At 39.6% G+C, this 16464-nt stretch overlaps 1 protein-coding gene across 3 annotated transcripts in view; it reads left to right on the top strand.

Moving 5' to 3' along the window:
- AK5 (adenylate kinase 5) overlaps nt 1-16464 on the top strand; it is a 276939-nt gene that overhangs the window by 133903 nt on the left and 126572 nt on the right. For all 3 annotated transcript variants that reach the window (XM_021096460.2, XM_003127921.7, XM_084964661.1), the window contains exon 7: nt 15920-16010. In XM_021096460.2, the coding sequence (XP_020952119.2) occupies nt 15920-16010 (91 nt within the window). The remainder of the gene's footprint in view (nt 1-15919; nt 16011-16464) is intronic.

Here is a 16464-nt window from a genome sequence, read left to right as displayed (position 1 = left end):
AGACCAAAGGTGGACTCATATCAGAAATCTATTCTCCAACCCCAGGAGGCTCTTGGAAGGAGGGTAGGCCTACTCTTTCTGTGACTGCTGGGGAAGGATGCAGCGGTAATGAGAGGGGAAAAACTGAATCCCTGCTAGATGACTTCATTCCTCTGAACAAACTGAAGGGCAAGGTTGTTTGCAGAGAAAAGTTTTAGAAGGCTCCTGGGAAGGGTAACGAGAATGAACAGTAGGCAAAGAGAATGGAAGAACACTAGCCAGCTTCCCTGTGAAACTGATAGCTTTCAACTAAAGACTCTGAGAGAGAGCCCCACTTGGAGTTGGAAAAGTATCTGCCTCTTACCATCAACTTAGCTTGTACTTGCTCCTTCCGATGTTCCTGGCCAGCCTGCAGGGATGTTCTGCCAACAGCCACAGCCCTCTGGCAGGGTACACATATCATGCAAAGAAATAAAATCACCTACTATGGCCTAAAAATGGAGAAGAAAATCAAAAAGGTTTGGAGTTCCTGTTGCAGCACAGTGGAAACAAATCCAATTAGTATCTATGAGCATGCGGGTTCGATCCCGGGTCTCGCTCAGTGGGTTAAGGATCCAACATTGCTGTGAGCTGTGGTGTAGGTCACAGATAGCTCAGATCCCACATTGTGGTGTAGGCCAGCAGCTGCAGCTCCAATTCAACCCCTAGCCTAGGAACTTCCGTATGCCTTGAGTGCAGCCCTAAAAAGCAAAAAAAAAAAAAAAAAAAAAAGAAAAGAAAAAAAATCAAAAATATTTGCGTATATTGCATCCAGACCTGGCTTGGTGTGGCATCAAAGGATTCTTAGAGGTCTGTCCTGGGTACTCCTTTAGGACTTTAGCCCTAATGTGTTGTGCAAGAGCCCAGCTAAGATCTAAGGCTGCCCATGGAGCTGAGAGCTGATTGTGACAGCCTTGGCAGTTTAGTGAAGATACCTGTGGATTCAGAGCCTGGCTCAACCACTGACAGGACCTTGGACAAGTTATTTAATTTTGAAGTTTAGTTTAGTTTTGTTTTCTTCTTTTTACAGCTCCATCTGTGTCATATGGAAGTTCCCAGGCAAAGGATTGAATCCAAACTGGAGCTGCCAGCCTACACCACAGAAATGCAGGATTTGAGCTGCATCTGCAACCTACACTGCTGTTTGCAGCAATGCTGGATCCTTAACCCACTGAGAGAGGCCAGGGATCAAACCCACATCCTCATGGACACTATGTCAGGTTCTTAACCTGCTGAGCCACAACAGGAACTCCTGAAGCTCAGTTTTTCAATCGAAGGATAGGAATAGCCCCCCTTTTTCTGGCCACGCTTGTGGCATGCAAAAGTTCCCAGGCCTGGGATTGAACCTGCACTATGGTAGTGACAATGCTGGATCCTTAACTCCTAGGCCACCAGGAACTATGACACCTCTTTTAAGTAATATCGTATGGATCAAATGATAAAAGTGTATAAAGAAATCCTCTAACAATGCATGGCACTAATAGATGCTCCAAAAAATGGCAACAGTGTCTAGTGCTTTATTTAGTACATTTGTGCTATTGAGTACTCATAAAGATTCTCGGAGCTAGTGTAGCGAGAGTAATCAAAATTCTCTGGAGTGCCTTCCTTTCTGGGTCTCTCTAGCAGGATAAGTCAGTCATTACTACACTGTTGAGGTTTCAAGTTCACGAAGAAATTTTTTCCTAAAGCATGTCATAAATATCACAGCCATTTTCTCTGGGATGTCCTTATTGTGCTGAGTTTTTCGCAACAAAATTTTAGATGCTGTCCAAAGTCTGAATGTCTAATGAAAATAAAGACAGTATAAAAAGCTGGAAGAGTCTTTTACTCAGTTACCCACAACTTTCTAGTGTTTCTGTACTCATCACTTTACATATCAATCGTGTCTGTTTTTAGATCTTCTTTCATTCATGTTCTGCCCTTATTTCATTCTGTAACAGACATATTCTATATATCGAAGTCAGCAGGGACATACCACAGGAATTCTGCTCATCAAAACATGGGATTGGTTTGGCTTTCTCAGACCAAATGCTATCTGCACATACCTTACCCCCAACCAAATCTACTTCAGTGCATCTCTTTCCAATTCTGTGGTTAATTATGAAACTTCAGAAACACAGCTCTGCAGAATAATGTAAACTGTCATGAGTCCATCGCTAGTAACTAGATTTCATTCATTACCACAAGGTTTTTTTTCAATTTCATTTTTTTTAATTTTTTATTATATTTGATTTACGGTGTTCTGTTGATTTCTGCTGTACAGCAAAGTGACCCGGTTATACGTATGTATACATTCTTTTTCTCACATTTTCCTCCATCATGTTCTATCACAAGTGATTATATATAGTTCCCTGTGCTATGCAGGGATATCTGAATACCACAGGACCACAGGATCTCATTGCTTATCCACTCCAAATGCAATAATTTGCATCTACTAACCCCAAACTCCCAGTCCATCCCACTCTTTCCCCCTCTACCTTGGCAACCACAAGTCTGTTCTCTATGTCCATGAGTTTGTTTCTTTTCTGTAGATAAGTTCATTTGTGTCTTATAATAGATTCCAAAAATAAGTGATATCATATGGCATTGGTCTTTCTCTTTCTGACTTACTTCACTTAGTATGAGAGTCTCTAGTTCCATCCATGTTGCTGCAAATGGCATTATTTTCTTTCTTTATGGCTGAGTAGTATTCCACTGTGTATATGTACCACATCTTCTTAATCCAGTCATCTGTCAATGGACATTTAGGTTGTTTCCATGTCTTGGCTGTTGTGAATAGTGCTGCAGTGAATATAGGGGTGCATGTATCTTTTTCAGTGAAAGTTTTGTCTGGATCTATGCCCAGGGGTAGGATTGCTGGATCATATGGTAGTTCTATATTTAGTTTTCTGAGGTACCTCCACACTGTTTTCCATAGTGGTTGTACCAGTTTATATTCCCACCAACAGTATAGGAGGGTTCCTTTTCACACCCTCTCCAGCCTTTTTATCTGTAGACTTACTAATGATAACCACTCTTACCCATTTGTGGTGGTATCTCATTGTAGTTTGACTTTCATTTATCTAATAATTTGTGATGTTTAGCATTTTTTACATGCACCTGTTGGCCATCTGTATCTCTTCTTTGTAAAAATGTATATTCAGGTCTCCTGCCCATTTTTTTTTTTTTTTTTTTGTCTTTTGTCTTTTTTTTGTTGTTGTTGCTGCTATTTCTTGGGCCGCTCCCGCGGCATATGGAGGTTCCCAGGCTAGGGGTCCAATCGGAGCTGTAGCCACCGGCCTACGCCAGAGCCACAGCAACTCGGGATCCGAGCCGCGTCTGTAACCTACACCACAGCTCACGGCAACGCCGGATCGTCAACCCACTGGGCAAGGGCAGGGACTGAACCCGCAACCTCATGGTTCCTAGTCGGATTCGTTAACCACTGCGCCACGACGGGAACTCCTCCTGCCCATTTTTTAATTGAGTTGTTTGTTTTTTTGCTGTTGATCATATGAGTTGTTTGTATTTTTGGAGAGTAAGCCCTTGTTGGTTGCATTGTTTAAAACTATTTTCTCCCATTCTGTACTCTGTCTTTTGGGTTTTTTCTTTTTTAATGGTTCTCTTTGCTGTGCAAAAGCCTGTAAGCTGGATTAGGTTCCATTGGTTTATTTTTGTTTTTATTTCTATTGCTTTGGGAGACTGACATTAGTACAAAAAAAAATTGTAGTTGATGTGAGAGAATGTTTTGCCTATGTTCTCTTTTAGGAGTTTTATGGTGTCTTGTCTTATGTTTAAGGCTTTAAGCCATTTTTAGTTTATATTTGTGCATGGTGTGAGGGTGTGTTCTAGTTTCATTGATTTATAGGCAGATGTCCAGTTATCCCAGCAGCACTAGCTGACGAGACTTTTTCCCATTTTATATTCTTGATTCCTTTGTTGAAGACAAATTGACCGTAGGTGTCTGGATTTATTTCTCTTCCTCTTCCATTAGTCTGTGTGTCTGTTTTTGTACCAGTACCACAATGACTTGATTACTGTAGCTTTGCAATATTGCCTGAAGTCTCGGAGAGTTATGCCTCCTGCTTGTTTTTTTGTTCCTCAGGATTGCTTTGGCAATTCTGGGTCTTTTATGGTTCCATATAAAGTTTTGGATCATGTGTTGCACTTCTGTGGAAAATGACATGGGTAATTTGATAGGGATTACATTGAGTCTGTAGATTGCTTTGGGTAGTATGGCCATTTTAACAATATTAATTCTTAATCCTAATTAATTCTAATATTAATCCAATCCAGGAGCATGGAAGATTTTTCTTTGAATCCTCTTTAATCTCCTTGATTAATATTTTATAGTTCTCAGTATATAAGTCTTTCACCTCCTTGATAGGCTAGTCCCAGGTATTTAATTTTGGGGGGTGCAATTTTAAAAGATATTATATTTTCATATTCCTTTTCTAATATTTCATTGTTAGTATATGGAAATGCAACCAATTTCTGAATGTTAATATTGTATGCTGCTATTTTGCTAAATTGATTGATCAGTTCAAGTAGTTCGTCTGTGGAGCCCTTAGGGTTTTCTATATATAGTATCATGTCATCTGCATAAAGTGACAGTTTTACCTCTTCTCTTACAATTTGGATACCTTTTATTGCTTTTGTTTATCTGATTGCTATGGCTAAGACTCCCAATACTATGTTGAATAAAAGTGGTGAAAGTGGGCATCCTTATCTTGTTCCAGATTTTAGCAGGAAGGTTTTCAGCTTCTCTTCATTGAGTATTAGGTTGGCTTGGGTTTGTCATAAATGGCTTTGATTATGTTAAGGTATGTTTCTTCTATACCCACTTTGGTAAGAGTTTTTTCATGAATTGATATTGGATTTTGTCAGATGCTTTTTCTGCATCTAGAGGATCATGTGGTTTTTTTACTTTTCTTTTGTTAATGTGGTGTATGATGTTGATTGATTTGCATATGTAGAATCATCCTTGTGAACCTGGAATGAATCCCACTTGGTTGTGGTATATGATCTTTTTTATGTGCTGTTGGATTCAGTTGGCAAAAATTTTGTTGAGAATTTTTGCATCTATATTCATCAAAGATGTTGCCTTATAATTTTCTTTTTTGTAGTATCTTTGTTTGGTTTTGGTATTAGGGTGATGGTGGCTTCACTGAATGTCTTTGTGAGTGGTCCTTCTTCAAACTTTTGGAAAAATGTTTAAGAAGGATGGGTATAAGTTATTCTTTGTATATTTAGTAGAATTTGCTTGTGAAGCCATCTGGTCCTGGACTTTTGTTTGTAGGGAGTATTTTTATTACATATTCAATTTCATTTCTAGTGATCAGTCTGTTTAATTGATCTATTTCTTCTTGATTCAGTTTTGGTGGGCTATATATCTCTAGAAACTTGTCCGTTTCTTCTAGATTGTCAAATTTGTTGGCATATAATTCTCTTGTGCTTTTTTTTTTTTAATTTATTTATGGAGTATCCATTGAGATTTCTCTTTTTTCATTTCTTATTTCGTTTGAGTTCTTTATCTCCTCTTCTTGGTGAATTTGGCCAGAGGTTGTCAATTTTGTTTATCTTTTCAAAGAACCAGCTCTTGGTTTTATTGATTTTTTGTTGTTGTTGTTGTTTTCTGAATCTCTCTTATATTGATTTCCTCTCTGATCTTCATGATTTCCTTCCTTCTACTGACTAGGTTTTGTTTATTCTTTTTCTAATTCTTTAAGGTGGTAGGTTAAGTTGTTGATTTGAGATTTTTCTTCTTTTTTGAAGAAGGCCCGTATTGCTGTGAACTTCCCTCTAAGAACTGCTTTTGTGGCATCCCATAGATTTTGAATGGTGTGTATTCATTGTCATTTGTCTTGAGGTATTTTTTAATTTCCCTTTTTATTTCTTCATTGACCCATTGTTTTTTTAATAGCATGTTGTTTAGTCTCCATGTAGTCAGTTTTTTCTCATTTCTTTTCTTGTGGTTGATTTCTAGTGTCATGTCATTGTGGTCAGAGAAGATGCTTGAAATAATTTCTATCCTCTTAAATTTGTTGAAGTTAGTTTTGTGCCCCAGTATGTGGTCAATCCTTTTTGATGTGCACTTGAAAATAATGTATATTCTGATTTTTTTCAATGTAATGTCCTGAAAATCTCAATTAAGTCTGACTTTCTATCATGTCATTTAGGATCTCTGTTGCCTTATTGATTTTCTGTCTAGAGGAGCTGTCCATTGATATGAGTGGGTTTTTAAAATCTCCTGCTATTATTGTATTCCCATCCATTTCTCCTTTTATGTCTGTTAGTATTTGTTGTATGTATTTGGATGCTCCTATATTAGGACTATATATACTGATGAGTGTAATATTGCCTTCTCGAATGGATCCCTTCATCATTAAACAGTGTCCTTCTTTGTCTTTCTTTATGGCCTTTGTTTTAAAGTCTTTTTTTATCTGATATGAGTATTGCAACTCTTCCTTTCCTGTCTTTTCCATTCGCATTAAATATCTTTTTCCATCCCCTCACTTTCAATTTATATATGTCTTTTGCTCCAAGGTGAGTCTCTTGTAGGCAGCATATTGTAAGCTCTTGGTTTTTTATCCAGTCTGCCACTCTGTGACTTTTGATTGGAGCATTCAGTCCATTGACATTTAAGGTAATTATTAATAAATATGTATTTATTGCCATGTAAAACCTTGTTTTCCAGTTGATTCTATGTTTCTTCTTTGTTTCTTTTTTTTTTTTTTTTTTGGTTGAATGATTTTCTTTTATTTTATGCTTGTGTCCACTTCTTTTTAGTTTTTGTGAATGTAATGTTTGGTTTCGATTTGTGGTTGCCCTATTTTTCAAGTATGTTAACCCTTTCCTCTATCTGCTTTCTTTAGCCTGATAGTCATATAGGCTCAAACACATAGTAAAAAAGAGTCTAGATTTTTTTTACTTTCCATCCTCACACTTTATAATTTTATGTCCTTTTTAAAAACCTTCATGTGAATCCTTTTGTTGCCACTTGCATCTATCATCGCTTTTACAATAGTTTTTTTGTTCCTTTTGAATCGTTATAGTGGCTTATTTAAGTGATTCCTTTCCAGTTGTGATTTCTTCCATCCTGTTTCTTCTTCTTTTTTCTTTTGAGGAGACCTTTTGGTATTTCTTTTAGAATGGGTTTATTATTGCTGTATTCTTTTAGTTTTTGTTTGCTGGAGAAATTCTTTATTTCTTATTTTATTTTATTTCATTTTATTTTATTTTTTTCTTCTCGGGGCCATAGCCACCACCATATGGAAGTTCCCAGGCTAGGGGTCAAATCAGAGCTATAGCCACCAGCCTACACGACAGCCACAGCAACTCAGAATCCATACCGTGTCTGAGGCCTACACCACACAGCAATGTCAGATCCTTAACCCACTGAATGATGCCAGGGATTGAACCTGCATCCTCATGGATTCTAGTCAGGTTCGTTAAGCACTAAGCCATGAAGGGAACGCCTCTTCTTCTATTTTAAATGTTATTCTTGCTGGGTGTAGTTTTCTAGGCTGCAAATTTTTCCCTTTTAGAAATTTGAATATATGTTGCCACTTTCTTCTGGCCTGTAGTGTTTCTGTAGAGAAAGCAGCTGATGGCCTTATGGGAGTTCCCTTATAATTAATTCTTTGTCTTTCTCTGGCTGTCTTTAGAATTTTCTCCTTACCTTTAACTTTTGACATTTTTTATTATACTATGTCTTGGTGTGGACCTGTTTGGGTTTAGCTTGTTTGGGGCCCTCTGTGCTTCCAGTATCTTGATATCTGTTTCCTTTAGATTTGTAAAGTTTTCAGCCATAACTTCTTCAAATATATTTTTAATCTCCTTTTCTTCTAATTCTCCTTGTGGAATCTCTAATATGCATAGATTGCCCAGCTTTATATTATCCCCTAGATCTCTCATATTGCTTTCATGTTTATTCATTTGGTTTTCTGTCTGCTGTCCTGATTGGGTAATGGCCATTATTCTATCTTCCAAGTCACTTATTCATTCCTCTGCATTATTCATTCTGCTTTTTGGTGCCTTTAACTCAGTTCATGTCTCTGCAAATGAATTTTCTAATTTTTCTTGTCTCCTCCTTATATTCTCTACTTCCATTCTAAAATAATCTGCATTACTGTTCATATCCAATCATAATTCCTTCGTATTCACTCTTAATTCCTTCAGTATTTTGACTATCTCCTTTTGGACTCAATGTCCATTAGACTGCAGAGGTCTATTTCATTGTTTGCTCCTTCAGGGGAATTCTCCTGTTCTTTTAACCAGGAATTATTCCCAGGCTTCTTCATTTTGCTTATATTTTTGTTTTTCTGTGAGTTTAGGAAAAACAACTACTGTGGTCTTGGACGGCTATTTTTATGCAAGAACACCCCTGAGGTATTTTGTGAGGGCTTGTTATTTTTCTGGTGGGTGGGTGAGGGCTGCTTTTGATTTGGATGCTTGCTGTGTCTTTCCTCAGTATGCACAGGCTATTATCCCCTTGATAGGGTGCTGCATGTGCTTCCAGGGAGATGGAGGCAATGGGCAAAGCTAGTAGCCAGTGCCCGGTTGCTGGGCCATTGAGAGTGGCAACTCATGGGAAGTTGGCACAGGCTACTCCTAGTTGCAGGCCCCTGGTCAGTGGCAGTGACCCTCAGACAGGTATAGGTGGCACTCAGAGCATTTGGCAGTGGCAACAGCAGAGCGTGTCCACGTCCTTTCCCAGAGGAGTGAGAGCAGCAAGTGGTGCTGGGTTTGCGGTGCCCTCCTCTGTGTCGACCTCTGAGGTGACTGGGGCTGCAGATGTTTACAGATCCGTAGTGGTGACGGGCCACACCCACCCCTGGAGGCTGAGATGACTGCAGAGGTTTGCCCTCACTGCCTGTAGATATGCAAGAGGCACCCCATCACACTTAGTCTGCGCACTTAGCCCGGGCAAGAGGCAACTCGCTACCAATAGCCCCACCCTCCGAGGGTCTGTGCATGTGCAGAGAAAAACATTTCTATGGTGGTCCACCCCTCCTTCTCTTGTCCTCAGCAACAATGGTGCCTTGCTTCTCCTGCAGGCCCAGGCCTCCTCCCCAGTTCCCCTGGCTGTGGCAGTCCACTCCCCAGCCCTTAGTGCACTGCTCCCTAGCCCCCCCAGGCTGTGTCCACACAGCCAACCCTAGTCTTCTCCCTGAAACTAATCTCTAGAGCCTGAATCTCAGTGCCAAGATCCCTTCTGAGCATCTTAGCCTGTGGTATCCCAGGAGGTAGGACCAGTTGTCTGTGCAGCTCTCTCTTTGCCTTGCCATCCTCAGTCCAGCTGATGCACTTTTCTCTGAGGCTTCAAGGTCCCTCCATTTCAGCTGATCTCCCCATCAGTTAGGTGGCTTCCCAGGGTGTGGGTTCCTTTCCTCTTTCACAGCTCTCTCTCAGGAGGGCTAGTCCCATCCTGATTCCTTTCTCTCTCTTTTTTCCTTTTGTTCTACCTAGTTATGTGGAAGGCTTCTTGATCTTTTTGGAGGAGGTTTAAGGTCTTCCACCAGCATTCAGTAGATGTTCTGTGCTAATCATTCTACGTATAGATGGGTTTTTTGATGTGTTTGTGGGAGAAGGTGAGCATCACATCTTACTCTTCCACCACCTTGATCCTGCCTCCAGTTACCATAAGTTTTTTGTTTTGTTTTTGTTTTTGCTTTTGCTTTTTAGAGCCGCACCCGAGGCCTATGGAGCTTCCCAGGCTAGTCAGAGCTATAGCTGCTGGCCTACACCACAGCCACAGCAATGCAAGATCCAAGATGCGTCTGAGACCTACACCACAGCTCTTGGCAACACTAGACCCTTAAACCCACTGAGTGAGGCCAAGGATTGAACCCTCGACCTCATGGCTTCTAGTCGGATTCGTTTCTGCTGTGCCATGATGGGAACTCCAGGTTTTTAAATGATTAGTATTTTAATGCAAACTTCAATTTTTGTTGGAGAAATACAAAGTCCTATGAGGAGAATATCAGCCAGTACATTCTTTAGAAGGAAGTCTCTAGACATATAAAAGAAAAGATTTGAAGGGCCAGTGTTCTGCATATTGAGGGATCTCCAGTAGCAAATGACCCTAACCCTACTATTTGTAGAGAGCATGCTTAATTGAAATCACTTGCAAGAAACCAGGGAGATGTAAAACATTCAAGAAGCTGGTTTGATGCTAAGAGAATGATACTTATGGGATATATAAAACTGGGGCAATACTAATAACAGAGCCAGTTTATTTCCTCCTTAAATGTTGAAGCAGAGAAAAAAAAACAGTAGACAGATCTAAGTTTAATGAAAGTTGGAATCTAGAAAATTTGAACCGTTATCCTCTCTTTTGAATCCATTTAGGATATTTCATTGGCCTAACATTCCTAGTTAGAGAATACAGAAAGCCTTGTCTCTATGAAGATCTGGGCGGCCTTTTGGCGCCTGATAATCAGAGCCAAAAGAAAACAAAAACAGGAGCTCATTTCTGCCATTAAAATTGCAAACCATCATTGTTGCTTTCTCCTCAGATGGGGCCTAATTCTACTCAATCTACTATAATTTCCTTTCCTAATCTAGATACATTTTGTGTGGTTCTGAAAGTTGTTGCAATATTTGTTATTCAAATTAAAACATGTGTTGTGAGTGAACTAGGGAATTTGGTAAGCATCTCATTTTGAAATTTCCAATTGACCTCCCCAGCCCTCTTACGTTAAATGACATAAAACAAATCATGCAGACCATGTCCTCTGTGAGTTCCTTCCCTTGGGAGAAGAAGCAAGATTTGTTTTGATTGCTAGGCAGTAAATAACAATCACTGAAAAGATAAAGTGTCCATCTCATCAGAATTTCAGAGCTGGGAACAACCTCAGACATCATCTGGTCTAGTGCTTCCAATTACATCTGCCCCTGAAGCTCGTTTTTGACCTATGAGATGTAAATAAATTGCCATTCCTGGAACCTTCATCACTATTTACCTATGCTCCCCCCACAGTGTTATCACTTCTGCTATCCTTTGCATTTTGAGGTTTACAGCATGGGTTCTTGTGGCTCCAAACCAGACAGAGAGAGAGAGAAAACGAGGGCAAGGGAGAGGGTAGAAGGGAGGGAAGGAGGAAAGAAGGAAGGAAGGAGGGAAAATCATTGCTACTCGAGTTTCAAAACACTGTTTAGAAACTAGAAAACTGAGAATGCTTTGGTGTAGGTGAAGGTTTCTCAACTTTAGCATTATTAACATTTTCAACTGGATAAGTCTTTGCAGTGAGGGGGCTGTCCTGTGTACTATAAGATATTTAGAAGCATCCTTGTCCAGTAGCCTCCTCCCACCAGTTGTGACAACCAGGAATGTCTACTAACATTGCCCAATGTCTTGGTAGGGGTGGGAGGGGTGAACAAAATCATTCCTGGTTGAGAACCATTAATGTGTATGGCTTTGCAAAAGCAAATAATAAGTATTTGATGATTGAAATAATTTCTACACTCCTAAATTTGTTGAGGTTAGCTTTGTGCCCCAGTGTGTGGTCAGTCCTTGAGAATGTTCTATGTTCACTTGAAAAGAATGTATATTCTGATTTTTTTTGGATGGAATGTCCTGAAAATCTCAATTAAGTCTGACTTTTTATTGTGTCATTTACGATCTCTGTTGCCTTATTGATTTTCTGTCTAGAGGATCTGTCCATTGATGTGAGTGGGTTTTAAAATCTCCTACTATTGTTGTATTCCCATCAATTTCTCTTTTTATGTCTGTTAGTATTTGTTGTATATATTTGGGTGCTCCTGTATTAGGGGCATATATGTATATTAACAAATGTAATATCCTCTTCTTTAATTAATCCTTTTATCATTAAATAGTATCTTTCTTTGTCTTTCTTTATGGCCTTAGTTTTAAAATCTCTTTTGTCTGATATGAGTAATGTGAATCCTGCTTTCCTATCATTTTTATTCACATGAAATATCTTTTTACACCCCCTCGCTTTCAGTGTATATGTGTCCTTTGCCCTAAGGTGAGTCTCTTGTAGACAGCATATTGTAGGCTCTTGTTTTTTTAATCCAGTCTGCCACTCTGTGACTTTTGATTGGAGCATTCAGTCCATTGACATTTAAGGTAATTATTGATAAATATGTATTTATTGCCATGTAAAACCTTGTTTTCCAGTTGATTCTATGTTCCTTCCTAGTGATCTGTGTTCATCATCCAGACGCTTAGGAGTGGTCAGTTGAAGAGTCTACCTAGGGCATAGTAGATATTCAGCAGATATTTGTTGAGTGTTTTCATGAATGATGTTTTACTTTTTGCATTTTGCCTTTTGGGTTGGACAAGCTGGTACTTTAGTCTGTGCCAAAACTAAACATATCCTTATTCAAATTAGTTAGAGGGTAGAATATCTCCTAGGAAATCTGCCTCTTGCACTCCTTATTCTGCAATCCCCAAAGTAAAAAAAAAAAAAAAAAGGTTTGTGTGTGTGTCTGTGTGTGTGTGTAAATGCATGCACACCTGTTCAAAGCACAGAACCAATCAAAGGCCACCCATTCTTCAAAAGTCCAAGAAAAAAAAAATGAAGCCCCTCTTAGTAAATCTTACCCCTTTGTGATGATAGCTGGCAGTTAGTTTGAAAGAGAAAGCACCAGCCCTGGTCTGTGTGTTTGGGAAGCACTGCATTAAGGTGGCACTAATTGTGCCTGTATCTGCCCTAACCACCACCTGCTCTCCTCCCCTTGCTTGTAGATAACATGGCTGTGTTAACACTTATTTGAGCAGCAGGGCTCTCTCTCTCTGACTCTGATGATCATAAGGAGGCTGGTAGGATGGAAAGTGCCAGTCATCCTAAGCTCAAGTCCCAGTTTTCCTGCTTCTTAGCAGTTTGACTTGAGAAAGTCATAATATCTCTGACTATATTTCCTCACCTGTAAAATAGAAACAAGCCAATCTGCCTGACCTTTCCCATGGGCTGTTGTGTCATAGTGAAAGCACTTTAAAGCACCATGTGAGAAAAAAGAATCTATACATATATGTGTAACTGGGTCACCATGCTGTACAGTAGAAAATTGACAGAACACTGTAAACCAGCTATAATAAAAATAAAAATCATTATATATATTTTTTTAAAAAAAAAAGCACAATGTGGATGTGCTTTAAGTATGTAAGGGGAGCTTAGGAAATAACTTTCTAATTTAGGCTTCTGAATGTCCCTCATTAAAAATAATGAAACCCTTCAGTAGGAACATATAAAGGAATAAGTCCCTTAAATCTTCTTAAATACCTTCAAGATCATAATTAAGACTCAAAGCCAAGAGGGAATTGAAACAACTGGATTTTTCCCTCCCATGTGAAACAAACAAAAACATATGTTGAAGAAAACAATTGTAAGACATGCCTTGAGAGAAAGGAAACAAATGTGGTGAGCCCTGTGATGGTCCAGCTTACCGCTGGAGAATCTCTGGCTACAGTGCAGGGAGAAGGGACCCTTGGGGAGACTGGTGGACTCCACAAGTTGAGCAGATGGAGCTGAGAGCCCAAGAGACCAAGGTGGCTGCAGTTCAGAGGACAGAGTACTCAAGGTGCAAGGGATGCACAGAGAGAACTTTGGGGTCTGCAGAGGGTTCCCCTTCAGTATTCACCAGACTACTGCTCAGGACATGCATGTGAGGAAACTGCCCAAAGTTGAGGGGAAAACCATTGGGAAGGATCAGCTGAACAGTGGTGGGCTCACACCGGGCTTGGAAGAGTGCTCGTTTCTACCGTCCAGTCTAGAAAAACCCCTTCATTCACAAGGCACAGAGTAGAGTACTTAAAAGTGTTTTTGCTGCAGCAGTAGGGAATAATTAACCCTAAACTAAGCACTGCTCTGGTCCAGTCCAGCCAATCTTAAAAAGATCTGAAAGGATTAAGAGGTTTCCAAGTAACTAAATTACATTCCCAAGCAAAGCTCAAGAGTATTTATAGGAATACAAATACACCTGGCATCCAGCTGGTCAAATTAGCAATGCCTGGCACCTGGTAAAAAATTACCAGGCATGCAAAGAAACAGGAAAATCTACTCTAATAATGGGGGAAAATCAGTCAAAACCAACTCAGAATTGACACAATGTTAGAACTAGTAAAGAAGGTTATTAAGGAGTTCCCGTCGTGGCTCAGTGGTTAATGAATCCGAATAGGAACCATGAGGTTGCGGGTTCGATCCCTGCCCTTGCTCAGTGGGTTAAGGACCTGGCGTTGCCGTGAGCTGTGGTGTAGGTTGCAGACGTGGCTCAGATCCCGTGTTGTTGTGGCTCTGGCATAGACTGGTGGCTACAGCTCCGATTAGACCCCTAGCCTGGGAACCTCCATATGCCACGGGAGCAGCCCAAGAAATTGCAAAAAGACCCCTCCCCAAAAAAAGAAGGATATTAAAAGTTATTATATTTTTTATTTTATGATTTTTTTCCATTATAGTTGATTTACAGTGTTCTGTCAGTTTCTACTGTACAGAAAAGTGACCCAGTCACACACATGTGTATTTTTTTCTCACATTATCCTCCATCATGTCCCATCACAAGACTAGATGTAGTTCCCTGTGTTATACAGCAGGATCTCTTTGCTTATCCACTCCAAATGCAATAGTTTGCATCTGTTAACCTCAGACTCCCTCCCCCTTGGCAACCACAAGTCTGTTCTCCTGGTCCATGAGTTTCTTTTCTGTGGAAAAGTTCATTTGTGCCAAATATTAGATTCCAGATATAAGTAATATCATATGGTATTTGTTTTCTTTTTGACTTACTTCACTTAGTATCAGAGTCTCTAGTTCTATCCATGTTGCTGCAGATGGCAACCTAAATGTCTATCAGCAGATGAATGGATTAAGAAAATGTGGTATATATACACAATGGAATACTACTCGGCCATAAAAAAGAACAAAAGTTATTATAATTGTATTTCAGATATTCAAACCTTAAATAAAGACATGGACATTTTTAAAGATGCAAATGAAACATCTAGAGATGAAAACTACAATGTCATAGGTAAAAGGTACCCAGGATGGAATTAACAGTATATATATGCTGAGTACTACTCAGCAATGAAATGGGAATGAACTTGATGAATCTCAAAATAAATGTGCTAAATTAAACTAGCCAAAAATATTGCATGCTGTGGAATTCCTCTTATATGAAATTCTAAAAGATAGAAAATAAGCTCTAGTGACAGAAAACATATCAGTGATTACCTGATTTTTTTTTGAGGGGGGGAGGGATGGAGGAAGGAATTCCCAAAGGGCACAAGGAAACTTTTGGGGTTGATGGAGATGTTCACTCTTTTGACTTTTATGATGGTTTCACAGGTGTGTACAGATGTCAAAACCTTTCATTTTGTATTCTTTAAATGTATGCCATTTATTGTATATTAATTATAACTCAGTAAAACTACTGTAAAAAACTAAAGAGACAAAAGTGCATTTCTGAAAACCATTGAACAACTTAGGAAATAGAGGATTTTTAAATGTAACCTTTTTTAAGTATTTAAGATTTTGTAAATTTTAGAGGATGGTAAAATATATACTTGAATCTGTAATTTTTTTGTTACATCTAAACCTATAGTGTCTACAGACTACACCTATGGCATAGCATCTGTAGTATCTGCGTAGGAGCTAAAATTCGGTTTAGGGGTTCTTTCTTTTTTTTAACAATAAAGTTATAGGGGTTTTTTCCAAAGCTTGCTTTGGAAATTAAGAAAATTCCACACATTTTTCTTAACCATAATGACTGCATTTACTCTCTAATACCCCCCTCTCTGGGCTAGAAAAGCCCTCTCATTGCCTGATCACAGACTCAAAGGCTTTAATTCCTGTTGTCCTGCTTCATTAGAGATACAGTTGTGTAATGCAGGCTCATTATATTTTGAAACGAATTAATTTGTCGATTCTCATGTTCCCAACTTGTCTGACCTGATCTCCCCCAGTTCGATGCCGACCGGGACGAGGATGAGGTGTTCTATGACATCAGCATGGCGGTTGACAGCAAGTTATTCCCCAACAAAGAAGCTGCAGCAGGTAAGTCACTGTGTCCTCCGGGCTACAGTACACCCTGATCCCCTGACAGGTATCTGGGACTTCATAGTGATGTTGGAGCCCAACAAACTTCTGTAAGGTTTGAAGGATGACGCAGTCTTCAGAGCTTTCTACCTTCTGGTTTAAAAAATAAAGGTACAAAACAAAATAGAGGGAGTTCCTGGCGTGGCTCAGTGGTTAACGAATCCGACTAGGAACCATGAGGTTGCGGGTTCGGTCCCTGGCCTTGCTCAGTGGGTTAAGGATCCGGCGTTGCTCTGAGCTGTGGTGTAGGTCGCAGACGAGGCTCGGATCCCGAGTTGCTGTGGCTCTGGTGTAGGCTGGCGGCAACAGCTCCGATTAGACCCCTAGCCTGGGAACCTCCATATGCCGTGGGCCCCCCAAAAATGGCAAAAAGACAAAAAATAATAAATAAGTAAATAAATAAAACAAAACA

This window comes from Sus scrofa, chromosome 6, assembly GCF_054392235.1.
Source record: "Sus scrofa isolate SSC_HxYL_T2T_F1_AM1 chromosome 6, Sscrofa_HxYL_maternal_Yorkshire_Landrace_v2.0, whole genome shotgun sequence".
Classification (NCBI taxonomy): domain Eukaryota; kingdom Metazoa; phylum Chordata; class Mammalia; order Artiodactyla; family Suidae; genus Sus; species Sus scrofa.
Note: the sequence above shows the minus strand (reverse complement) of the source record. Positions and strands in the feature narration are given on the sequence as shown.